This window comes from Pocillopora verrucosa, chromosome 3 (assembly GCF_036669915.1).
Source record: "Pocillopora verrucosa isolate sample1 chromosome 3, ASM3666991v2, whole genome shotgun sequence".
NCBI lineage: Eukaryota > Metazoa > Cnidaria > Anthozoa > Scleractinia > Pocilloporidae > Pocillopora > Pocillopora verrucosa.
In genome coordinates, this window is record NC_089314.1 from 2,884,618 (window position 1) to 2,909,520 (window position 24,903).

The 24,903-nt window shown below is 37.6% G+C and overlaps 5 protein-coding genes across 6 annotated transcripts; 3 read left to right on the plus strand and 2 right to left on the minus strand.

The window, feature by feature from the left end:
- The first annotated feature begins 4,252 nt into the window (after nt 1-4,252).
- On the plus strand, nt 4,253-6,747 carry LOC131799408 (adenosine receptor A3-like). 2 transcript variants are annotated; one of them, XM_059117134.2, is made up of 2 exons: nt 4,253-4,335; nt 5,747-6,747. In XM_059117134.2, the coding sequence occupies exon 2, from the start codon at nt 5,754-5,756 to the stop codon at nt 6,738-6,740; it is 987 nt and encodes a 328-aa protein (XP_058973117.2). In that variant the 5' UTR covers nt 4,253-4,335; nt 5,747-5,753; the 3' UTR covers nt 6,741-6,747. The 2 variants fall into 2 exon arrangements, with proteins under 2 accessions (XP_058973117.2, XP_066020569.1); XM_066164472.1 differs by lacking the exon at nt 4,253-4,335 and adding an exon at nt 4,806-5,000.
- Nucleotides 6,748-7,148: 401 nt separating this feature from the next.
- LOC131799451 (UBX domain-containing protein 8-like) lies at nt 7,149-10,661 on the minus strand. The gene is made up of 7 exons (XM_059117167.2): nt 10,442-10,661; nt 9,995-10,071; nt 9,547-9,663; nt 8,944-9,153; nt 8,415-8,447; nt 8,241-8,315; nt 7,149-7,545 (listed from the first exon to the last, which is right to left on the minus strand). Exons 1-7 carry the CDS (start codon nt 10,569-10,571, stop codon nt 7,393-7,395), a joined length of 795 nt encoding a protein of 264 aa, XP_058973150.2. The 5' UTR covers nt 10,572-10,661; the 3' UTR covers nt 7,149-7,392.
- Nucleotides 10,662-10,782: 121 nt separating this feature from the next.
- LOC131799406 (isovaleryl-CoA dehydrogenase, mitochondrial-like) lies at nt 10,783-17,538 on the plus strand. The gene is made up of 12 exons (XM_059117132.2): nt 10,783-10,920; nt 12,111-12,200; nt 12,613-12,664; nt 13,595-13,764; nt 14,187-14,280; nt 14,931-15,067; nt 15,286-15,382; nt 15,480-15,573; nt 16,224-16,305; nt 16,614-16,718; nt 17,001-17,073; nt 17,402-17,538. The coding sequence occupies exons 1-12, from the start codon at nt 10,783-10,785 to the stop codon at nt 17,533-17,535; spliced, it is 1,266 nt and encodes a 421-aa protein (XP_058973115.2). The 3' UTR covers nt 17,536-17,538.
- Nucleotides 17,539-20,529: 2,991 nt separating this feature from the next.
- LOC131799422 (cyclic GMP-AMP synthase-like receptor) lies at nt 20,530-22,682 on the plus strand. The gene has a single exon (XM_059117146.2). It carries the CDS (start codon nt 20,530-20,532, stop codon nt 21,745-21,747), a length of 1,218 nt encoding a protein of 405 aa, XP_058973129.2. The 3' UTR covers nt 21,748-22,682.
- On the minus strand, nt 22,644-24,637 carry LOC131799468 (cyclic GMP-AMP synthase-like receptor 1). The gene has a single exon (XM_059117180.2). It carries the CDS (start codon nt 24,617-24,619, stop codon nt 23,438-23,440), a length of 1,182 nt encoding a protein of 393 aa, XP_058973163.2. The 5' UTR covers nt 24,620-24,637; the 3' UTR covers nt 22,644-23,437.
- Nucleotides 24,638-24,903: the final 266 nt, after the last annotated feature.

Sequence of the window (24,903 nt, forward strand, 5' to 3'; positions counted from 1 at the left end):
TTCATGAAGACCTAGATCTCATCCAATTCTGCGTTTACGCGATGAACAGTATTCATGCGTAAAGTCAAATAAAAACTCGTCGTTCTAGCATCAATCAACAGTGTGCTTATTGAATAATATATTTGAAACATGTTACGGGGAAATAGACGATAAATTTAAATATCAAAGAAAACCATCGTATTTCTATCGAACAAACATACGAGCAGATTTTGCTCGAGTGTTAACAAGTTCTGAAAAGAGATCTTACTTCATTCCACACCCAGTCATTAACAAATACAACGTAAAAATTGTCTCACAGTTGTGAAATTTTCAGTTAGTCTAGTAAAGCTTGCCTCAGTAGACTGACTAACTGACAGTTCACGGTAAGGTTCTTCTGACACGCAAGTGAGAAAAAGAGCGCATTTAATTTCGTTTATTGAGAAATAAAAATCATTCAATCCACTATTTGTAAAACTTTTGGTGTGAGACAAGTACTTTTAAAAAAACCCAGAGGTCTGAGAGGAAGGGAGTCTGAACCCCCATACCTTCCCCCTGGGTCCCTAATGCACAAACCGATGCAAGATATCTTGTTGTAGTACCTTTCAGATATGTTAGAGAAGATTGCCACTAACTAATATGGACATTGTCTTATATTTCTTCCAGTACCAGTGCTGTATCATGAGTTAACCTTGCTTCGCTAAAAGTTTGTTCTACTTCAGATAACTGTTTTCTAGGGTACGTCGTTAATATGATATGACGAGAGGGCGAATAAACCAGCCAATCAGCATATGTAAACAGCACCTATAGATAAAATGGCAAAAAGTAAAGGTTATATGGAAAAAAAACGGTCAAATCTCTGACCAAAAAAGGACACTCTTGTAAGCGGAAAACTCAGCTACCGATCACCCCGACAAAAAACCCTTTGAAACCTTATATTAACTCTGCATTTGCACATTCAGGTAAGTTAGCCTGTACCAAACTCTCGAAACAACTGTTGTAGTTCTGTCGTTCGTCTCAGCTGTCTCTTAGAGCTTATAAGAGGCTGTCGAAAAAAGAACTCTGTAATCTTTGAGCGTTAAGAGATACACATCTCGTCCACTTTAATTTGGGTTTCCATGAGAAGATGGCTGATCTTATCTTTCGTTCGAAATCCTTTAGCAAGTTACAGCGTGATGCAAAGCATTTTGAAAGGTAACCTGCATACAGGCAGTGGTAGATCGACTCAAACGTGTGATTTATTCATAATATCCGAATTTCCAAGAAGAATCTGATAACCCTCGAAACTCACCGAAGAAGTATGGAAACTACTAAAAATTATAAAAGATCCCTGCGGACATTCTGGTGAATACCAAAGGTTCGTAAAAATAGCAGTGTCTAATGAAAAATGTCCTGTCAATCTGTGATCGACGTTTTTGATAAATACGGATGTGAGGAACATGTATAATGCGTCTGACTTGACAGGTATACTAAAATCTACATAACCAAAATCTAAGAGGGCGTCGAATAATTGTTATTTTAATTTGGGACTGCACTGCACATCTCCTCTTCTTAACAGTTCCATCGGAACAACGAAGAGCAACAGTTATTACCTAATAAATTAAAAACAAACATTGCTTATAGGCCTTTCGTTTTTGTTAATGAAGATCTTTTGGTTAAAACTTCTATGAACAACAAGCTCATGCTGTTACCCCATTCTCCTCAGGATCTGGCTCTTCAGGCAACTGTAATAAAGTAAAATAAATCATCTGTAATTTTTTTTAGGTTAACACATGTGCACCTTATGTTGCAAATGAAAATAAGAGAAAATGTAACCTACACCTGATATCCATGAACTATACAAATATCACAAAAAATTTGAATACAATTAAACAAACGAACCAAATGTGTGTCAAAAAATACACAGAGTCTGGTGTAACAATGTCCTAAATTACATGGAGTCATGCAGTTGTAATTACAGTATAAACTGCAGGTACATTTTTATAATAAGACAGAAACTTTTTTCTCTAAATTTCCCTGAATAACTCAATAAGGTCACAAGACTAAAGGAAATGATCACCAACCAAAGAAGCCCTTGATTGTACAACAAATTCCCCTTGTCAGTACCTTAGGAAATTTATAGGGAAGAATATGGAGAATGTGTATAGTGATGTTAGGATGTAAAGGGTTAATGTTACACTTCTTCATGTGGTACGTTAAGAACAGTATAAACATAGATTACCTCACAACTCTGTCTGTTTCTCCTTTGACGCACAGAATCTGTCTCAATCTGTTCTTTTCTAAACATGCACCCATTGTCAGTGAATTTTGAAGTACCATCATTAAGTGGAATCTGTTCTGTGTCTGTTCCTTCTTCTGAGCTAGGATCTTCATGGAGCAAAAACTCTTGGGATAAAAAGTCTTCTTCGGCTTGTTCTTCAACATGTCCCTTCTGATCAAGTAAGAAGCAATTTTGAAAAAAAATTACCGTCACTGTTTCTAAGTCTTTAATGGGATTAACCTCAACAATTCAACACTTTTTAAAGATAATAACAACAAAAGCAACTTAGCTTAAACCACAGACTTAATCATACAAATGTATTTTGTTAAGAGTCACTCAGGCCATGTACTTTTTCATTACATCCACTCCGGTAAACCAAGCCTTTAAGAGCTTAAGACTCATGTTGAAAATTCATATTTGAACTTGTTTAAATACTTTTAACCCTCGTTTTTTTAAATTCTTATTCTAATTTGTGTATTCCAAAGTACACACAAAACATTTAGAATTTATAAAACGTTTTAATATACAGCTGCAATGGATATAAAACTCAACTGGCAAATCTTACCCCTAATCTTTGACCCTTTCCTCTCCACCTGCTGTCAAACTTGTAGAACTCTGCTTCTTGCTTTGTCTTAAGACTCTCTTCTCTTGGATCTAAAATGTTCCCTCTACTTATATCAACCTAGAGAAATTCAAATGTCCCTCCTCTACCTTTGACGACGAGATCTAGAGCTACTAACAAATCTTTTTCCAGTGCGGCACAAATACATTTGCGATGCCCTTGTCCGAACCATGGGAGGTCGTCGAATATCGCAGTTGCGGAAGTTTGCAAAAATTTATGACATAGTGCCATTTTGGTTTGGGGCAAATCCACGGGAATTCTATTCCTGGAATTCCAAAATTTGATTCAGAAAAACAGACATTTCTCCTTTCTCCAAAGCTCATATAGGGTGAGAGATATTTCGAGAGGAGTGAAATGTAGAGATTCCATGTTGAGTAATAACATGCGATCCTCTCTTTGAAAGAATTTTGGTGTCATACAAGTATTTAAACAAACTTATAAGTCTGAGATGAAAAAGATTTCGATGCGCAAAACCGTTCTCCTGGATCCATTATTGCGCAAACACGAACGCCATATGTCTTGTTATTGCACCTTTCAGATTGCCCCTAACATGAATGATTTTTTTTTTTTACATTATGTCTCGTCTTAACTGTCACTCAGAGCCTATAACTGTCTATGGAAAGAACTCGGAAACTGTTGCAAGGTGGGGGGTACGCACCTTGTCTCGTCTCGGTTTTCATGGTTAGGAAATGGCTAATCTTATCTTCTGTTCCAAATCATATGGCGAGTTATGGCGTGCTGTAATCAGCGCCTCGAACGGGTAACCTTCAGACAAGCACAGAGGAGAAATCGTGGTAGATCAACTCAAACGTGTGTGATTAATTCATAGGCGAAGCTGTGTGGTCTCACTGCAAACTATTGAACAACAACAAGTCCATTTGATCATCTCTATTTTAGCTCAGATCATCCACCTTCCGGAACTCACAGGATGTTGGATTTCTTTAGAGACCCCTTCAAGGTTATTTAACTTAAATACAGTTGGATAAGTGTCAAATTTTGGACAATCTAAACGGAGGTCCCGACCATCCAACGAATTGTTATGAAAAAGTAGAAATACACTTTGAACTGCACTCTGTAGCTACAGTTTGACTAAACATGAACTGTAAAACAGAACCATAACCCCGTCTCTGTTTCCATGTGTTCGTAACATGTCATCGGGCTAAAAATATTTATTCTCTACGTCAGGAGTCTCTCTCTACCGCTTACGTTTACATGTTCCTGTTTCTGTTTATATCAGCGGCAAAACCGAACGCAGCGCAAATTAATTCTAAATAAAAAAAAAGAAAGAGGGAAGTTTCTACAAATGTTCTCCAATTTTCCTTTCTACCCATCGAGGTCCATATAAGGTAACGCTTGTCATCGTTGTTAATTAAGATCACCGCAGCAGTAAGAATGTTTAAGTAGGACGTCATTCCACTACCAGCAGTAAAGGGCGTCCATGACCGATTGATTTTCTCGCTAGGGATCGGAAGGAAAGGTATTTTGTAAAAAGTTAAGTCTCTTTTTGTTTGAATTAATCACCGAATTGTATCATCCATATCCTTTTCGTGTTCGCACGAAATCAATATCACGTCTGAATGTCGATAATGGAATCGGCGCCGAGATGTCAGTCTTTATCACCTTCTAATAATCACTATGCAAAGATTTTGAAGGGAGGCCGGAATGGTCGTCAATGAAGACTGCTCAAAATTAGCATCGAAAAACGAAAACACAGAATAAAAATCGGTCGAAAATGTCAATAGGAATGATCGATATTTCCTAGTTCTGTCGAGCTTTTCAACTGTTGTCTTGCCAGAAGTGCCCAAATTCCGTTTAGAAAGAAAATTATATCAACTAGACTTCTAGCTCTCAAAAGAGAATCAGAATTAATAGGGGTAAGTTTACGTTTTTATATATGTTTTTCAATATCTCTCCGTTAAAGCGTTAGGCGGTATTCAGACTCAGTTGCCAGCTGCTATTTCCAGCAGTTGCGTGTATTGCAAACGTCACTGCGAGGAAGTTATACATGAATAAAAAAAACGCGAAATTTTTGGTCAGAATATTAGTTTCCCACTACAGAATTAACCAACGTGCGCAGACGTCAGCAATTCAAGAAAAGGGTTTTGTGCAATGGAGAAATTTGTCATTGGAAAGCCGGTAAAAGTAAGCTATGATAAGAGGACTTTTTACCCTGTTACAGATATTAATTTTAATTTTCGTTTATTCTTAACTATTTTGGAAAACGATGAAGATCTTCATTTGCCTACACAACAATAAATTCAGGTTGGACTAACGACAAGATAGAGTTTCGACACCTCGGAATAATTTCGGATTATGGCGGCTAAAAAGCTAAAATATCCGTACGACGATTATAGACAGTGACGTTCAAATTTTCCAAAAGGGAAAAAAACCAAAATACGAAATGAAAAACCAAAAGGTAAGTATTCAGTGGCTTTGGTAATGGCATATCTCGCGGCTAAGAACGAAAATCGATCTCTGGAAGATTTGCCACAGGCCGATTTTGGCCGTTTACCTGGATGATTTTTTCTGTCGATAAGGACTAATTCAATAACTGAGAATTTTGTTTATTGAAAATTAGGCCCATTGTTTGTTTTTGTAGCGATTCAACGCATGTTTTCATTTCGAGCCAACACACTTTGCGATTTGTAGTCGGGGATTGTCGATCCTTTTACTTTCATTCATTAATAGAGTTGATTTTTCTCGTCATAAAAAGGCTACTGTGTTTATATGATAAACAAAATAATACATGGTTGCTTGTAAATATGAAATTTCTCTTGTCGTGTTCAACTCGAAGAGAAATTCCATATGTACGCGCGCTCATGTGTTATTCTCTATTTAATTGTCAGAAAATTGATGATTTATTCTTTTTATTTGGAAAATGTTCACAGTTTCCTAATGCTCATGGAAACCAGTAATAATACCACGTATGTATACCCGAGTTACTCCCCGGACTGTATCCCGTTGCTTGTTGCTTCCATCACCGAATGTCTGGCCATTGTCATCCTCAATCTCCTCACCATTATTGTATTTGTGAAACAACGCCAGCTACAGCGCCGGAGCACATACTTGATCATCCACCTGGCCACAGTCGATCTTTTGGCTGGAGCAGTTTCGGGTCCTGTGATTGTTCATCATCTTTTGGGGCACTACTGCGATTTATGGAGGCAAACTCAGATGATTGTTCCATTGGCTAATTTGTTTCCCATAGCCTCACTCGTGAATCTCGCTGCTATTTCTTTAGAAAGAATGCATGCCACATTATTTCCATTTGAGTATCGTGTAATTAAGAGAAGGGTTTACGCAATGGCAATCGCCGCTATTTGGTTTCTAACTTCATTGAGGGAGACTGTTCAAATCGTGTTATTCAAAACACAAGGAAATTCTCATCTTGCAGTATTGTTCTCAGGAATTACCTTGGTATTATATTGGTCACTTCCTCTATTTTTGATTTGTGTCTCTTATGTTGCTATTTTCATCAAAGTTCGATTCAGTCCTAATCCTCGACATCATGGTGCAACCAACAGAGAAAGGAAGCTGACCGCCACCTTACTTATTGTCACGCTTGCATCTTTGATGACATGGCTTCCATTTACAACTTTCAGAATAATTACATATTGGCATGAAGATGTTCTCTCAGGCTGGTACCCTCAACGTTCCTTTTTTCACATACGAATGACGCTAGCAGCTTTCGTAGGCGCTAATTCCCTGGCGAATCCTATCGTGTATGCTATAAGACTGCCAGAATTTAGGGCAGGTATTTCCGAAATGTTCCGCAGAACCTCAAGCACTACACATCAAGCCGAATTGCCTATGACAAATCTACAGGGCACGCATCTCAGTAATAGACGTCAATCAAATAGACACGTAAATACTCACATTTGATAGTTTCAAAGTATTGATAGTATCTAAAAAATTTCATGCAATGTAAACTTTTTTGCTGACGGAGCAAAAGCATAGCGGGCACATTATTGGAACATGAGAGACTTTTGGTTCAGCCTATACTATGAGGAATAACCGTTTATGCCAACCAATAAAGTTGTATTGTGAAGACTTAGAGCTCATCCAATTCCGCGATTATGCGATGAACAGTATCCATGTGTAAAGTCAAATAAGCTGAAAACTCGTCGTTCCAGCATCAATCAACAATGTACTTATTGAATAATATATTTCAGGGCTAAAAAATTGGCGGTCGCACGGTCGCTAGTGGCGAGTTAAAACTGACCAGGGCCACCAAAAGTTAAGGTTTGAACGCCCGATGTGCGACTACGCTACAGAATTTCGAAAAGTTGCAATCTAAATTATGCGAAGTCCAAAGTTAGAAATAAAACTCAACATGTAGTTTAAGTACACTATTTGTAAAAATTTTTGTGTGAGACAAGTACTTTTAAAAAAGCCCAGAGGTCTGAGAGGAAGGGGTCTGAACCCCCATACCCTTCCCCTGGGTCCCTAATGCACAAACCGACGCAAGATATATTGTGGTAGTACTATTCAGGTATGTTAGAGAAGATTGCCACTAACTAATATGAACATTGTCTTATATTTCTTCCAGTACCAGTGCTGTATCATGAGTTAACCCAGCCTCACTAAAAGTTTGTTCTACTTCGGATAACTGTTTTCTAGGATACGTCGTTAATATAATATGACGAGAGGGCGAATAGCCCAGCCAATCAGCATATGTAAACAGCACCTGTAAATTGAAGAGTAACAAGTTGGGAATAAAACAGGTTATATGAATAAAAAACGGTCAAATCTCTTATCAAAAAGGGACACTCTTGTAAGCGGAAAACTCAGCTACCGATCACCTCGACAAAAACCCTTTGAAACCTCATATTAACTCTGCATGTGCACGTTCAGATAAGTTAGCCTGTACCAGACTCTTGAAACAACTGTTGTAGTTCTGTCGTTCGTCTCAGCTGTCCCTTAGAGCCTATTAGAGGTTGTCGAAAAACTCAGTAATCTTTGAGCGTTAAGAAATACACATCTAGTCTACTTTAATTTGGGCTTCCATGACGAAATGGCTGGTCTTACCTTTCGTTCGAAATCCTTTAGCAAGTTATGGCGAGCTGTAAAGCGTTTTAAAAGGTAACCTGCACACAGGCAGTGGTAGATCGACTCAAACGTGTGTGATTTATTCATAACATCCGAATTTCCAAGAAGAATCTGATAACCCTCGAAAAATTATAAAAGATCCCTGTGGACATTCTGGTGAATACCAAAGGTTCGTAAAAATAGCAGTGTCTAATGAAAAATGTCCTGTCAATCTGTGATGGACGTTTTTGATAAATACGGACGTGAAGAACATGTATAATGCGTCTGACTTGACAGGTATACTAAAATCAACGTAACAAACCAAAATCTAAGAGGGCGTCAAGCAATTGTTACCTTAATTTGGGACAGCACTGCAAATCTCCTCTTCTTAACAGTTCCATCAGGACAACGAAGGGCAACAGTTATTACCTGATAAAATAAAAGCAAACATTGCTTATAAGCCTTTCATTTTTGTTAATGAGGATATTTTGGTTAAAACTTCTATGAACAACAAGCTCATGCTGTTACCCCATTCTCCTTGGGATCTGGCTCTTCAGGCAACTGTAATAAAGTAAAATAAATCATCTGTAATTTTTTTAGGTTAACACATGTGCACCTTGTGTTGCAAATGAAAATAAGAGAAAATGTAACCTACACCTGATATCCATGAACTATACAAATATCACAAAAAATTTGAATATAATTAAACAAACGAACCAAATGTGTGTCAAAAAATACACAGAGTTTGGTGTAACAATGTCCTAAATTACATGGAGTCATGCAGTTGTAATTACAGTATAAACTGCAGGTACATTTATATACTAAGACAAAAACTTTGTTCTCTAAATTTCCCTGAATAACTCAATAAGGTCACAAGACTAAAGGAAATGATCCCCAACCAAAGAGGCCCTTGATTCTAAAACAAATTCCCCTTGTCAGTACCTTAGGAAATTTATAGGGAAGAATATGGAGAATGTGTATAGTGATGTTAGGATGTAAAGGGTTAATGTTACACTTCTTCATGTGGTACGTTAAGAACAAAATAAACATAGATTACCTCACGACTCTGTCTGTTTCTCCTTTGACGCACAGAATCTGTCTCAGTCTGTTCTTTTCTAAACATGCACCCATTGTCAGTGAAGTTTGAGGTACCATCATTATGTGGAATCTGTTCTGTGTTTGTACCTTCTTCTGAGCTAGGATCTTCATGCAGCAAAAACTCTTGGGATAAAAAGTCTTCTTCAGCTTGTTCTTCAACATGTCCCTTCTGATCAAGCAAAAAGCAATTTTGGGAAAAAATTACTGTCACTGTAGTCTTTAAGGGGATTAACCTCAACAATTCAACACTTTTTAAAGATAATAACAACAAAAGCAACTTAGCTTAAACCACAGACTTAATCATACATAAAAATTTTGTTAAGAGTCACTCAGGCCATGCACTTTTTATTACATCCACTCTGGTAAACCAAGCCTTTAAGAGTTTAAGACTCGTGCTGAAAATTCATATTTGAACTTGTTTGATTACTATTAATATAACCCTCTATTCTTTTTATTATAATTCTACTTTGTGTATTCAAAAATACACTTAAAACATACGGAGTTTATAAAACCTTTTAACATACAGCTGTAATGCACTTAAAACTCAGCTGGCAAATCTCACCCCTAATATTTGACCCTTTCCTCTCCACCTGCTGTCAAACTTGTAGAACTCTGCCTCTCTTTTTGCTTTAAGAATCTCTTCTCTTGGATCTAAAATGTTCTCTCTATAGATGTCAACCTTGAGAAATTAAAATGTCTCTCAATTAGCTTTGTGGATGCAAGTGTAAATGTAGAAAAGAACACAATATTAATCCAATGGACACTAGAATGCAGCAATTTAACACAATTTCAGTGAAACTAAACTATAAATTGCTACCTATTGAAGTTTCATTCTAACAAGCTTTGTTTTATATGTTCAAGTTTGATTCAGCTCAGTGGTTGATGGGGAATGTTCCACTGTAGTATGATAGAGTTTGCTTTCGAGAAATTATTGTTGTCAATGTTTCCTTTCATTATTTTTTATTTTCATCTCTGCCACCACGCCATTTGTTATGTTCATATTAATTTACCTTATTATCTTGCAGGAATTGTTTCATTTCCAACGCTCTTTGCCTTCTTTCTTTCAGTTCCGTTTCAGAATATTTTACTAATAAAGACAAAACATGCGCAAATAATTCTATGGTAATCTACTCATAAGTTTAGTATTATTGAGGATATAACCGTATTTTAAAGGAATTACACTAACTGTTGCAAGTGATTCAGTAAGTTTAAAATAAACAGCTTTACGGGAGCTTAAATAGCATTTATTACGACTTCAACACCTGGCAAATGAGCAACAAAAATAGTCATACGTAGCATCAGCCATGCCACGAAAAAAATTACGGATATTTTGTAGGGATACATCCAATCCCATCTAGGATACAATGAAACTTGACCATGCGCACGCTTTGTTGGCAAACTGATCTTGAGACAGTTGATCACATAAACAGATATTCACTTTTGTACACGTAGGATACCTTGACTGGTCTGTTGTTCGTCGGGAGAATTATGGAAAAATTTTCCCAACAAAATACTAATCGGCGAGCCAAACAAATGCATTAGGAAGGTCAGGAACCCAAAGCCGATGAACATCCATAAGAGAATCATTTTTAGAGTAATTGCGTTAAGTCCACCCCACACAGCCAGTCCTAAGACACCACAACCAGCGATTAGGACTATCCATGTTTTGTCGAACGCCATATTGTTGACAAATTAAAGGAGCCTGGAGAGAAGACAAGTTTCCAAGCTCACTCAAGCTCACCTCTCAGGAGACCGGTGGAGAGAGTCTCGTTTCCGTGTCTAATGTCATTATCTCAACATGGCGACTCTAAGCAGAGTATTGAGGAAAAGTTTGTTGAAAAATTCACTTTTTCAAGCCTCTAAATGTTTAGGAATTCGAAATTTTTCGGTGGATGTAGACGATAATGTATCAGGGATCACATCTGAGCAAAAACAGGTGCGTTTTAAAACATTTGTTGCCATCAAAACACCGTTCGTTGGTAACCACGTCTTTTCTTGCGTGTAAAGTCGTTCGATCTTACGCAATACTTGACACACCTCCGACACACCTCCAGTCCTCTGCTCGCAAGCCTGATTTCCTCAAGGTTGAAAAATCTCTTACGATCTTATGTTTTCTGTTTTTCGGTGGATAAAACAAATTCGCCAACCTTCTCGTTTCTGGCAATTGCTCAAGAAAAAATTTTGAGGTACATGTGTATGCAGAAAATATATTCGTTCCCTCTGGTCGTTTTGGTCACTCACAAAGCTTCCCACCCTAAATCGGTTAAATTCCAGAAACTGAGCAAACAATTTAAAAATGGTAGTTAGGTGATATCCTCTACCATTAAAGGGAGACAGCCGAAAAAGGACAAAAAACACAATCTAACTTATTGTGTTAAATGCCAATATCAAATAGCTTCATGATCTTTGATCAGCGTGGGCAGAAGTTTCTCAGGACATACACGTAGTAAAACGTTCACTGAGGCTACGATAACAATTCAACCACATTGGAGTATGAATTTGATATTTTCTCAAACAATGCTTCATTTTGTTTTAGAAATGAACTACATTTTTAGACTCGTCATTTGAACACCTGTTAATTCTGATCAACATCTTCATGGTGTTGTTGTAAACGAACAGTACTTTAGTGAGAAAGGTTTCTCAACTTTACTACCTATTTACAGTCTGTAAGTCTGATCTTTAAAGTATTTGTCTTTTCAGTCAACATGACTCTTGATTTCAGGCAACACACTTTGTGTTTACATCAGTTAAAACAAATAAATTCCATATTGCTGCAGGTCTGTACAGTAATAGGTCACAGAAGATGTCAAAATGTGGTAAGAACATCAGTGACATATGTGTACTTGGCTGCATCATTTTAACATCACATTTTAACATCATTTGTGATCTACTGTGGAACAGAAATGCAGCAACATGGAATCTATATGTTAATTACAGAGTAGATCATATTACTCAGAGAAAAGAAGTGAGAGGTTGTTCCCTCACTCAAAAAAGGAATAGAAATTTTACAACAGCCAGAGTCCTTGGTTTTTTACATGTAGCTGAAATTCATGCAGCCTGTAAACAAGTTCCTTATATAATTGTGGAAATGTAAGCTATATGAAACTGTTATATTCTTTCCAACAGTTAAGAGAGACGGTCAGCAACTTCTGTCAGAAGGAATTAGCCCCATATGCTGATCAAATTGATAAAGAAAATAACTTTTTACAGTTAAGGGTAAGTTCGCCAGTGAGAAGACCATCTACTGATCTGTGTGATTTTATGATTTGTATTTTGTCTATACAGTTAATTCTTTCTAAAAGTGGCGCCCCAAGACGAGTGTTTATATGAAGGATGGAACTTTTCTTTTAGTTGGTTAATCAGCCATAAGTTGATGAGGCAAATGAATTGCTACAGTAAATTTTGAAAAGATAATCATAGCTACTGCAGATTACCTTAAAAGGGAAACCTCCATTCCATCAGAAAAGTTGTACTTATACAAACTGTATCTTTAATTATTTTTAAGTGTCAAAGGTTTTCATACATTATACCTATAACTATGGAAATAGAAGTTACTGTACTTAAAATGAGTAATGAGTACTTCAGCACTGTAAATTTTCAATACAATTATTTATTTTTCAATTTCCAGGATTTCTGGAAAAATCTTGGCCACTTAGGACTTTTAGGAATAACAGTCCCAGGTTTGTAACTCCTAATTTGCCTGTTATGTAGTAGTTATGATAAAGAAGTTGATCATGCCAAGACACCTTTGCCACTTGTAATAGCTCTCTGTTGAGTTTTATCAACTGACCTTTAAAGCAATATATATATTTGACCCTTTTGAAGAGCAGCAACTTCTGTGCAAATTACTCAAATGTGTTGGACAAAACAACCCTCCTAATATTTCAAAATTATGATTTACCAGGTTTACATTCACTCTTAATCTTTAATCTTTAATCACAGTTCGTAACCATACATCGAACAAAAGTACAAAAATGGTTGAATATCAATTTTGGGATTATTAATTGATCTGATACCAAATTCTCCAAACTAAAATAATGAGAATCATTTGGCAGACAGTAAGGAGAATTACTAATGAGATCTTGGGAGTTAAAGGGTTAAGAAAGGTCAAGTTAGTAATCAAGCTTAACAACTCACCTGACCAGAGCCTATTCCAGTTTTCATGGATTGCAGCACAGCGTTTTGTCAGGCTACCCCAAACAGTTCAGCAGTACCCATTTTAGTACTATTGAGACAGGCACTGTGAGAGTTGAACTGTAAGTGTCTTGTCCAAGAACACAATGAGACCCCCCAGGTCTTGTAGCCAGACATCTCAAGTGTGAATCCAGGAGTGTGCTAGCTGTTTATTTAGGCCACTACATTTGTTTCCCCCATGGGAATTATCAACCTGACACTTCCTGTTATTGCCACCAAAAAGAGTTGTTTATTTCCTTTCAGGAAGGCAGCAATTTTTTTTGTAGTTATTAGTATAACATTATTATACGTTTCCTCATAATTTTATTGATACTGTATGTGTGAGCTCTTGCATTCAGCGAAAGTTAGAGCTTCCCCTTTTAGTGTTCAAGGTTTTATTTATGATAAGTCATTTAATTTGTGTAATTTTATCTCAGAACACCTTGGTGGATCTGGCCTTGGATATTTGGACCACTGCATTATTATGGAAGAGATGAGCAGATACTCTGCAGCAATTGCTCTCAGTTATGGAGCACACTCTAATCTGTGTGTCAATCAAATTTACAGAAATGGTAGTGATAGTCAAAAAGAAAAATACTTGCCTAAGGTTTGTTGTGAATGAAAGAGATGGATAATTCATGTATTAAACATCTTGTAAATTGGAATAAATAATTAAGGGTTTAAGATGCACTTCGTGAACTAGTTATTACATGTTAGAGCTAATTTCAACAAATCCCACTTGGTCTTTTAAGAATAATTTCTCGTCATAAAAATCATGAATTAGAACAAGGTCATGCTTTTAACATGCAATAATCTCTATTTACCTAAAAGTTACTCTTAAATGTTCATGGAAAACATTTCAACCCAACATGAAAGTATTAATTTTTAGTCAACAATTGAAAAGTTTTGTCACAAAAATTCAGGAATCTTATTTCAAATCATCATCATCATCAATTCATTTTACTAAGTTTCTACTCATTTTATTTATTTGCCTATTTCATTATTATTATAATTTCCAATGTCTCTCAGTTGTTGAGTGGTGAACACATAGGTGCCTTAGCCATGAGTGAGACAACAGCAGGATCTGATGTTGTGGCCATGAAAATTAAAGCAGACAAGAAAGGTTATAATTGTTTTTTGTTTGTGTGCTTTTGTTTGTGTGTGTTATTAGCAGTACATATGCATGTAGCCATATTTTTATGGAAAGCCTTAATGTCTCCTGCAATAAGACATCTTGATCTAATGTGCTCATTCCCATTACCTGTAAGAACTGTGTGCAAAATAGGTGTCTCGTTGAAGATTAACTGCAGGCCACAAATCAAATTTTTATTGGATCTGAAACTTTGTTATAGAGGAACTTGTACGCAGTTAAAAACATTTCTCAAAAAAAAAAAATATAAAACTTACATGTAATTTAAACTTTAATAACCACCCATTGTAGTTGGAGCTGATCAGACTAGGAAATAATGTTTTGATTAAAAAACAAAAGATTTAAATGAAAATTTTTTGTATCCTTTTAAGTAGATAGTATGCTATATATACTCGTAATAGAACGGGTGCAACCCTTACTGTTTCCTTCAAGTTGAGACTGGTCTAAAGGATATTTTTGAGTATTCTGCGTATTTTGTGGTTACAGATGAATTTATTGCATTTCATCAGAGTTCTATGTTATTGGAACTCAGGAAAGCTCAACTCACAGCAATGTTTGTAATATTGTTATGTGAAAAATGAAACACTATAAGAAAACAATTTACTGATAGATCTTTAATTTAGGGGATTATTATGTTCTAAATGGAACTAAGATGTGGATTACAAATGGACCTGATGCTGAAGTCCTGGTAGTTTATGCCAAAACTGATCCCAGTAATCCTAAGCCACAACATGGAATAACTTGCTTTTTAATTGAAAAGGTACTCTTGAAAATTTTTGATTGATCAATTGCTGAACCAATTAAGAATTGACTGTTATTGAGCTTCCTTCAATGACATTAAAATTGCATGACAATATTTTTCATGGAAAAGTTTAATGACATTCATTTGCTAAAGCAAAAAAAACCTTTTTCTTCATGGAGAAAACATGATCCAGCTGACTACTCTGACTCCCCCTCTCCATGTTTACACACTTCTAGGGTATGGAAGGTTTTACCACAAGTCCTAAGCTGGACAAACTCGGAATGCGAGGATCCAACACCTGTGAATTGGTATTCGAGGATTGTAAAGTTCCAGGTAGCATATTATAATTTGTGAAAATTTTCTCCCATGGTGCATATCATAAGTTGAATATAATTTTATTAACATTATGTGCCATTATGTTAATTTTAAGCTGCAAATGTAATGGGAGGTGAAGGAAAAGGTGTTTATGTTCTAATGAGTGGTTTGGATTTGGAGAGACTTGTGCTGGCAGCTGGACCTGTAGGGTAGGTTTTTAAAACTACAGTTCTGTATAAACTGATGTTATTCTTCAAATGGCAAGTTTCCACCATGTTTGAAAACAGGGTAGCTGGTGAAAACTATTTTAACATGAAGAAAGAAAATATCACCAGAAACAGGCTTTCATGGTAACCATGTATCAACCTCTATTAGTTGGCAACTATTTTCAGCATTTGGAACATTGTCTTCTCAAACTGAGCATGATTTTTACATAAGTCAGTGGAAGCCATTGTTATGTGTGTATGATATAGGGAAAGAGTAATGAGTGATTACTGCAAAAAATAGAGTATTACAGTTATTATAACATTTTGACTTGTGTTCAAAATATTTTCCATCAGCTGAGAGGTAAACAAAAGAATTATAAGTGAAAACCTTAATTTGAGTGTCAGTGTGACACTAAACAGCCCTGACCAGAACCAAAAAAAACATTGACATTTAGCATCTGAAAAGTTAAAGGGTAATTCTTAAATTTTGAATAAAAAATGATAAGCATATATTGCAATAGACACCAGTGCCACTGTTGTCACCTGACATGAATGAAGCGAGACCCTGTGTGTCGGTCTGCAGTCACCCTCTGTATCAACTGTTGTACTGCTAAGGTGTATCAAGTTTAAGCCATATATTTTCGGACCCCTAGGGTGATGCAGGCATGTCTGGACGTTGCATTCCCTTATGCTCATCTACGACAGAGTTTTGGAAAGAAAATAGGTGAACATCAGGTAAGGCTGAATGTCAAGAATATGGTCTTATAATGCACAGATATTAATCTCTCCAACTGCATGCTTTTAATCGACGACACCACTGCCTGCTTGTGCTTCAGCAGAGCGTGAGTGCCATAGGCGACTATCTTTTATCTTAATGGACTTGCATAACTTTACTATTATGAAAGGTTTTGTGGCACGCACGATATCTGTGACAAAAGCCTTCAGGAAACCCAGTGTTTCTTCTACGAGTACAGCTTTGAAACGGTGGCAGAGTGGTTTACAGATTCATCCATGTTGTCCTTTATACATTTTTTTCTTTTCAGTTAATTCAAGCCAAGATGGCAGACATGTACACGCGCCTGAGCGCATGTCGCACCTATGTTTATTCAGTAGCTCGTGCGTGCGATACTGGGCATGTTAACTCCAAGGTACATGTACAACTATATTCAAGAGGTAGATCTCGTGTTTCATGAGTGTTCGGTAGCGTTTTTATGCAAACACAACATACGTATAAGTACAGAATGAGAACTAAATGTCGTTCAAGGTTTTCAGATGTACGGTACAAATTAGTTATTGCCTTGTTTTGACACCTTGCAAAACAACCCATGTGAAGTTGGTGGAGGCCTCCAAATATTACATGTAGTTCAGAAAGATAGAAAAACACACCACATAATCCTTGTATCTAAACTATGTACCTTGCTTGTTTCCAGGACTGTGCCGGTGTGATTCTTTATGCTGCTGAAAATGCAACTCAAGTTGCATTGGACGCCATTCAAATTCTGGGTAAGTCTCTTTCTCTCTCTCTCTCTCTCGCTTCTCCGGTTAAATTAAATAATTAGTTTGCTACCTTTCCTTTTTTTTTTTTTTCTTTCGTCAAGCGGGTAATCTGTGGCGGAAGTCTCTATTTAAACGCAAGTACGCATAGCACAGATCTAGCATTTAAAAATTATGTAACACACCACGCTGGCTAGCAGCTTCATGACAAGAGCTACCAATGCAATGAGTTCTTGAGGACCAGAAGTTGCCTTCGTCTTAACTGAACAGAGAACGTGTCTTGTTTCTTTGACAATTTTCGGTTTATTATTCCATGTTGTTACGCTTTTCCCATCAGGTGGAAATGGCTACATAAACGACTACCCAACGGGACGATTTCTACGAGACGCGAAGTTATACGAGATTGGCGCCGGCACAAGTGAAATTAGAAGATGGCTAATAGGAGAGAAAATCAACTCACAGTTCCTTTAATTACTCTCAATTATAATATATTACAGATCTATAATATATTACAGATCTATAATATATTACAGATCTGCTCTCAAAAATCCTGCGCCGGGATTATCTCTAGTTTATGAAAGAACAACGCGTAGAAGAAGGCGTGATGAGCACATAACCTTCGAGGAAAACGTGAATAGCGTAGTCGTATTTAAAATTATATATATTTTTGTTTTTTGGTGGAATTGAACTGAGTCCTTTTAAAAGTATTTAAGTATCTTTTTCAAGATTAATTCTTAGTCTTTGGCATGTAGAGTACTAATGTCATAGGCTTGGTCGTGAATTTTTAACAGAGGATTCAACACTAGTGTTCTATTACAAATAGGAAAAACATCTGGAGTTTCTTATTCTTTATACCTTGGGGGGTTACATACCACGATATCCAAAGCCCGCTACACGACTACCTGACAATATTCTGGCCAGCCCAATAGAGCGGCCTAAATTTCAAAGATAGAAAGATGTAAAGGGGTGAGCTTAAAGTGAGCACCTGTTCCTGCGATTCAACGGAGCGTTGTAACGGAAGATGGTACAAAAGCCAATCACAAGAGACTCAAAGAACCAGCACGGCAAAGGCGTACCTGATTTTTAATTTCTCCAATGAACATAGCTATGCAATGAATGACAAACTTAGCACAAGGCCCTTAAGGAACTGTTTCATCTGTTGTCATGGAAGATGAAAGAAGGATCCTGAAGTCTCTGCGTGACATCAAGGACCTGCTGGACCGTTTTAATCCAAGCCTTACCACCAAATTTAGTATCAAAAGTCTTCCAACGCTTGTTGTCGAAAACACATTTTCAGAAATGAGAAGTGGTGCCTTTGACATGCCCCTACAGCTTGAATTCGATTACAGATTCAGCAGGGCAATTAAAGAACGATTGAAGAGGCAATGTTTTACACCATTTGCTTACTTCACAGCTCCCAAGTCCTATTACCCACAGGTTTTCACCACCACATATTACAATGATTTACCCAAGTTATGCCCTCCAAAGGCACACAAACTATCTGAAAAGCAGGTGAGTGAAATGAGGAACTGGAGAGCAATGTATGGTCAGAGTGTCCCCCAGAAAACAGTGCAAAACATGACAAAAAAGGACAATCCAGGAACTCTGCCCATAAATTTGTATACAGCTGACTCTCTGACTGTACAGCCCCTAGATTTCACAGTGCTGAGTGAAGCAGCAGCAGTTCCAGTGCCGCATAGGGAAACAACAGAGACTTTTTACAAACTACGCCAGATTGTCTGTGTTAAAGCTAATTCCAGTGATACTCGTCAATTCATAATGGCCTGTCTGCAAGAGAATGCGAGTGTTGGCATGAAGAGGGTGAAAGCCAAAGTGTTTATTCAAGATCCTTTCAATTCAGTGCTGTTCACGGAAGATGCAGAGAGATATGTCGGTGTGAGAAACGTTGTTTGTGCCCTAACCTGCTATAACTACCGTGAAGATACCTTAGAGCTTGAAGAAGGTGACCTTATCCTTCTCCTTGATGTGCTTCACCATACCAATGAAGTCGTCACTGTCGCAGAGGCAGCTGAGTCAGTTGAGATGACAGAAACGGCAGTCGATGAAGAACAGCATGAGTGGATTCCAAGGAGAAGAAAGAGGCGGTTCGAAAGCGATTTTTTCTACTATGAATAGAAGGGTACAACAAGCAAAATAATATGGGAAACAATAATAAACATTTTTGGGGATCAAGGGAACAGCGCAAAAATTTTCGGGATCAAGGGAACATGAGTTGAAAACATTTTTGGGAACAAGGGGTTTTATTAATGGGGAACAAGGGATAAAATCCAAAAAGATTAAGGGATCAAGGGAACACGCACCCCCTCTGGGAGGGGCTCATAAATGAGTGAGAATACCTTCTGTTATTTATGAAGATGAAAAAGGCAAATATTATTGTCTAAAATCTCTCTGAAAAATTTTCGGCTTCCTGTTTGTAGACGGCAAAAGACATTTCCGAAATATTTCAGTTATCCACAGGTTTCTGGAAAAAAATAAACGATAGTCATGAAAGTGCTTGAGCCTTTGGTATTTAACTCGTTATGGTGGCGTTGTGTGACTTTAGTGTGTCAATTTAAACGGATCAGCTTTTCCAAAAGTGTTGGTCGAGCCTGCTATGTCTGAAAATCATCGCTTTTCATGCATTATGATGATGAATTCGTGATACGGCCTTAATTAAATGTTATAGGTAGATCATGTCATGTTGATATTTAATTCCGACCAAATGCATATTGTAGTTATGTCGACCATCACATAATTTATCTCATCATGAATAAGAAAAAAAAAATAAACAGTCGTCAAAGAAGAGAGGGTTTGGTTTATGTCCTTCCGACGTAAAGTAAACTTACTAAGGTTAGGAAAGTGCAAAAACTGAATACTCGAAATGGCGAAGAGGAGTATTAAACGCTCACTTGAACTTCTGTTATTTTGCCGAAGGCTGAAAAGTAGCTGCCTTTGGTTCGAAAAGTTCTCCAGGGCAAAGTTGTTGTGTTTGATAAACTTTTTAAGGCTCTGAATAAAATTATCCCTATTTTTTCATATTATTTTTCAAACAGTAACGTATTTGCTCACATATACGATTAGGCTCCCCCTTTTAAATACCAGTAATGAACCAAATGATGCTCTTTTCATCACGATTTATACCACTGAAACTAACAGGATGAAAACTCCATATCTTAATGAACCTTGCTGAAATGTAGTGACTTAACTAGTAACTTAACAGGAAAAAAAACCCTTTGAATTTCTATAACTTGTTTTCAGCACCAACAAGGAACGTCAACTTGACCTGATATCCAACTCTTCGGTACCCAAATTGTTTACTTATTTGTCGATCTCTAGAAGCTGCAGCAAAGCATTTGAGCTTCTTGAACCGAGAGGCCCTGGAAACCAGAAGTCTCATCACGGCTGCTTCTTTTCCGAGAATTTCCGGAAGTGCTTTTAAGTATATTTTCTCAGAGAAGGATAGTCATGCCGCAAATCAGAAACAAGCTGTTACGTGGCTTGTACGCAGAGGCAGAATTTGACAGAGAACATGATGAAGTGAATGAGATAGAAGCAGCCGTAAGGCACCTGGTTAACGAAATCGCGGAGACAATCAGCGAGAAAGAGCCACTTTTCAATAATACAGTACTGCAGAGTGGAAGCTTTTATGAAGACCTCAAAGTTGAGGGACCTAATGAGTTTGATTTTATGATTTGCTTGGAGAATTTGTCGCAACCTGACGTATGTGAGGTGAAGGAGATTCCGTTTCGATCAGTTCGGGATCCAGGATATGTTCATGTTCAAGTGAAAGACTCGGACTTGCGACGTCGATGGCAGAGATACATCTCAAAGAAAGAGAACCTAAAACCTAAACCTATGCTGGAAAAGTTTCAAGCTCTGGTTAACGATGCGCTTGTGGAGAAAAGAGAGCATTTTCATGAGAAGCTATTGACAAATTTTAAGGTAGAGCTTAGAAAAATCCCTGTAACATTGAAACTCGTCTGGAATGGAACTAAGTACCAGAACTATGAAATATCGGTGGATTTAGTCCTGTGCATCAGGATGGCAGGATGGCCGAACGATTCCGATGTGAACAAACGGTATAACAGATCTCATCCCAGTTACGAGATGATTCGAAATGCAACTCAAGACGGGTATCATCTCATTGCGTCTTGCATCGGAGAATCAGGAAAACCCAGGCCTTGCTGGCGCTTATCGTTTTCGAGAGCTGAGGGTATTTTGCTACAACACCTCAGCGAAATGTCACCACTCCTCGTACACAAGACAGCGGTCAAAATCTTGAAAGTTCTGCGAAAGAAAAATGAGTCTGAGCTCTGTCTTTACGAGGTGGAACCGGATTTCAGTGATCCTGATGTTGTTTTAGAATATTTAGGAGTACCCGAAAGTTCGTATGTAATCACCTGGGCTTTCCATTCATACATCTTGAAGACAATGTTTCTACACGAATGGTTTGAGTACCCCGAAGATTCTCATTGGACCCAAGACAAACTTGCTCGACGAATCCACAGTATTCTAGAAAGAATTTTCAAAAGTCTTTCAAAGAAGGATATTAGAAGCTTTTGGTTGCCGGAGTACAAACTATTTAACTTTCGGGCAAGGCGACCAACCCGAACGAAGGCATGCGAAGACAAACTTTCTTCACTGATAAGGAATTTCGCAGCCCTCACAGTTTCAAAAAGCTAGTTTCCCATGCAATCAATACAGCAATTAAATTCTTATGCATTTTTTCAAAATTTCGCAGTGGAAATAATCGAAAGAGACGAAAAATAATTGGAAATGTAACCCCAAAGATCTCCTTCGAAAAAGCATTGGTCCTGTTGTTGTTTTGATTTTCAAGTAATATTAATGATTTGCTCTGCACATAATCAGTATAATTATTCTTAAGATTACCCAGTTTAAGATACTCGATTTTATTATAATACCAGGTTAATAACTTAGTGCCTGATTTTTTAAGTGGGTCTATAAAAGAAACTTTTTTTTTAGCAGTGGCTTACGTGCAGCAAGCCTGGGTACTAAATAACAAATCGATCGCAAGTCAGACATTTTCGTTGGTTTTCCGGTTGCTAATTTATTAGAATGTACGCAGGAATCGAAACCATCAACAGTTAAGGAAAAACCTTTCAGTTTCTGAGAAAGACACCGTGTCGCGAATGCTTTGTTTGAAAGAAAAACAGTTTGAAAAATATGGCGTTGTCATAATAACGATTTTGTCACTCAGCTGTTTGGATGTTGTCAAACTTGCTCGACGAAGACTGCCCTAGTCTAAGACATTTCATCTTACTATAACGCCAGGCTTATAGTTTTAAGTCAGGATTTCCAAGTGAGTCTCTAAAAACCTCAGAAATTTATTGCAAGGGTGAATTACGTCGCCGATCACAACAATTAAAATAGACTGGAAGTCGAGTCATTTTGCATTGTTTGATTTCAAGGTTATAAGGTTGTAGACAGGAATCAAAACTAGCGGGGAAAAAACCTTTAAGTTTCGAAAGTCGCCCTGTCGGGAACGCTTTGTTTGAATAAAGGGAATTATTATATGGCAAGGAAGTCCTGAGCTTGGTTCTTACTTGGTCGGGAATCTGCGGTCATGAGTAGTGTATTTTTCATTCAGCTGTCAAGATGTCGCCATCAGTGTAACAATAAAGTATTTGTTGTGTTCGTGCATATTGATGTCAATCAACATTGAGCTAAGTCACGCAAGGCTGTACCAGGGGAGTTCGAAGAGAACCTGCCAATAGGTTACCTTCCCGTACCATTACTTAACTGATTGTTATAGAGCGAGAGCTATATAGCTGGGAGAAATTAGCGAAGCTCGGCATATAAATCGCAGGAAGAAGTCACAGAAATCTTCATTTGACTTGAATGTCAGTAACTTGTCTGGCAAACTCTGTCGCTGCAAGTCAAATTTCTCCCAAAAAAAATCGCACAATTCTAACTAGCTGGTTTGGATTCGTGCAACGATCGGAGTGCTATCTCATCCCAATTAAACAAATAATCCGAAATATTTCCATCACCATCGATACTCGCAGTATCACAACAAATAATATTGCATACATGATTAGCTAAAATACTGAGACACAGTTGAACTTCATTCAAGATCCTATGCATTTATCAAGCATCACACTCTGCAGAGCTTTGTACGGCCTATTGACTAGGTAATTTCTGCCGAATGGTTCTGCTTCTAAGTAGGATTAAGACATTAGTTAAGTGTGATAATTATGTGAATGTTTGCGACCCTTAAAATGATAAAAACATCGAAGGAAGATATAATGCCATCGGTTAATGCAACTAATGCAAGCCAAAGAAATTAGGAAAATAATCGTTTTCGACATGAAAATACATTTAAAAGAAAATTTGAAAAAACTTGTTCTGAAAATTAGATCGTGAATTTTTGTATAAGCGATGTTAGGTTGTTCATGCAGATGTTTGTTTGGGTACGTTTTCTAGCACGAAAATTGAAAAGTTTATACTCTGGAACCCAAAAGCTGCGAATGTCTTTGTTTTTGAGACTGCTTCGAATCCTTTTTAAAATACCCTGAACTCGTTCTCCAAGCTGATCAGAGCCCCAGAGCAAATCATCTGGAAATTCACACCATTCGTGAAGAAACATCGTCTTCAGTACATACGAATGAAAGACCCACTGTATTTTATATGAGACTTCCGGATCATCTGGATCTTCGTAGAGACACAGACTGCCTTCGTGCTTCTTTCGTAAAACTTTCAGAACCTTGAGTGCCGTTTTGTGAATTAAGCTTGGATTTCGACAAATATGCTTCAAAACAATGCCCTCGGCAACGGAGAACGATAAACGCCAGCAAGGCCTGTGTTTCCCTGCCTCTCCAATCGTTGAGGCAACGAGATGAAAACCAGCCCCAACAGCTTTTCGAAAAACTTGATACCCGGGATGGCTTCCATCCCGAAGTCTCTCTCGTATGTCTGATGCTGCTGGCCATAAATTGGGACCTTTAATGCATAAAGGGAAGTCGAGGCATATCTCATAGTTGGAATATTTTTTTCCTTTCCAGGTTAACTTGACTGTGACAGGTATCTTTCTAAGCTCAACCACGATATAATCATCAATATATCCTCTTAAATGACGCTTCTTTTTCATTACAGCTTTTTCAATGAGATCTTTGAATCTATTCAAGAGGACATCCGACTTTAGATTTCCACGTCTCGAAATGTACTGCTTCCACCGTTCGCTAACCTCCTCGTCTTCAATTTGTACATCTACGTAACCTGGATCAGGAACCTTTCTGTCAATATCTTTTATGACACAAACACCTGGTTCTGACAATTCCGTTAAACAAATCATAAAGTCGAATTCATCTGGGCCCACTGCTTTGAGACCTTCGAAATAGCTGCCGCTTGGAATGACAGTATTCCTAAACAGCGGATCTTCGCCACCGATGTAATCGGAGACTTTTTGCACGAATCTGGTAATTTTTCTTTCGATTTCCTTTACTTCATTGTGATTCCAATCGAATTCTGCCTCTTGGTAGAAACTTCGCAAATATTTGTTGTCCAAGTGCCGCAACTGCGGCTGGAGAGTGGCCATTAATCTTCGTTGCCGGGATGTATTCGATGAAACACTTCAGCTTTCGCGGAAGCAGGGCTGACCATCCCCAGACTGATCACGGCCAAATGGAAACTGGGGCCCAAGACTTTATCCCAGGCCTTACCGGTCAACTTATGCAATGCTCGAGATCCACAATCTGTCTACGACCCGGCAGCGACAAAATTATAATTTCAGTCGACAAAGGCAGCTATCAGGCAGATTTTAATTTCCAAAGTAACAGCATACAACTCCACGTGAATTCCAGAACAGTCAAGCATATGCAT

Excerpts from the sequence above, each read along its gene's own strand:
- LOC131799408 (XM_059117134.2), top strand. The coding sequence starts at position 5,754 with ATGCTCATGGAAACCAGTAATAATACCACGTATGTATACCCGAGTTAC.
- LOC131799451 (XM_059117167.2), bottom strand. The coding sequence starts at position 10,571 with ATGATTCTCTTATGGATGTTCATCGGCTTTGGGTTCCTGACCTTCCTA. Across the intron at positions 8,316-8,414 it reads CAGATCCCAAGGAGAATGGG|GTAATAACTGTTGCCCTTCG; the intron begins GTAACAGCATGA and ends TTATTTTATCAG. Across the intron at positions 7,546-8,240 it reads CAGTGCTGTCCCAAATTAAG|GTGCTGTTTACATATGCTGA; the intron begins GTAACAATTGCT and ends TTCAATTTACAG.
- LOC131799406 (XM_059117132.2), top strand. The coding sequence starts at position 10,783 with ATGGCGACTCTAAGCAGAGTATTGAGGAAAAGTTTGTTGAAAAATTCA. Across the intron at positions 10,921-12,110 it reads TCACATCTGAGCAAAAACAG|TTAAGAGAGACGGTCAGCAA; the intron begins GTGCGTTTTAAA and ends TCTTTCCAACAG. Across the intron at positions 15,068-15,285 it reads CTTGCTTTTTAATTGAAAAG|GGTATGGAAGGTTTTACCAC; the intron begins GTACTCTTGAAA and ends ACACACTTCTAG.
- LOC131799422 (XM_059117146.2), top strand. The coding sequence starts at position 20,530 with ATGCCGCAAATCAGAAACAAGCTGTTACGTGGCTTGTACGCAGAGGCA.
- LOC131799468 (XM_059117180.2), bottom strand. The coding sequence starts at position 24,619 with ATGGCCACTCTCCAGCCGCAGTTGCGGCACTTGGACAACAAATATTTG.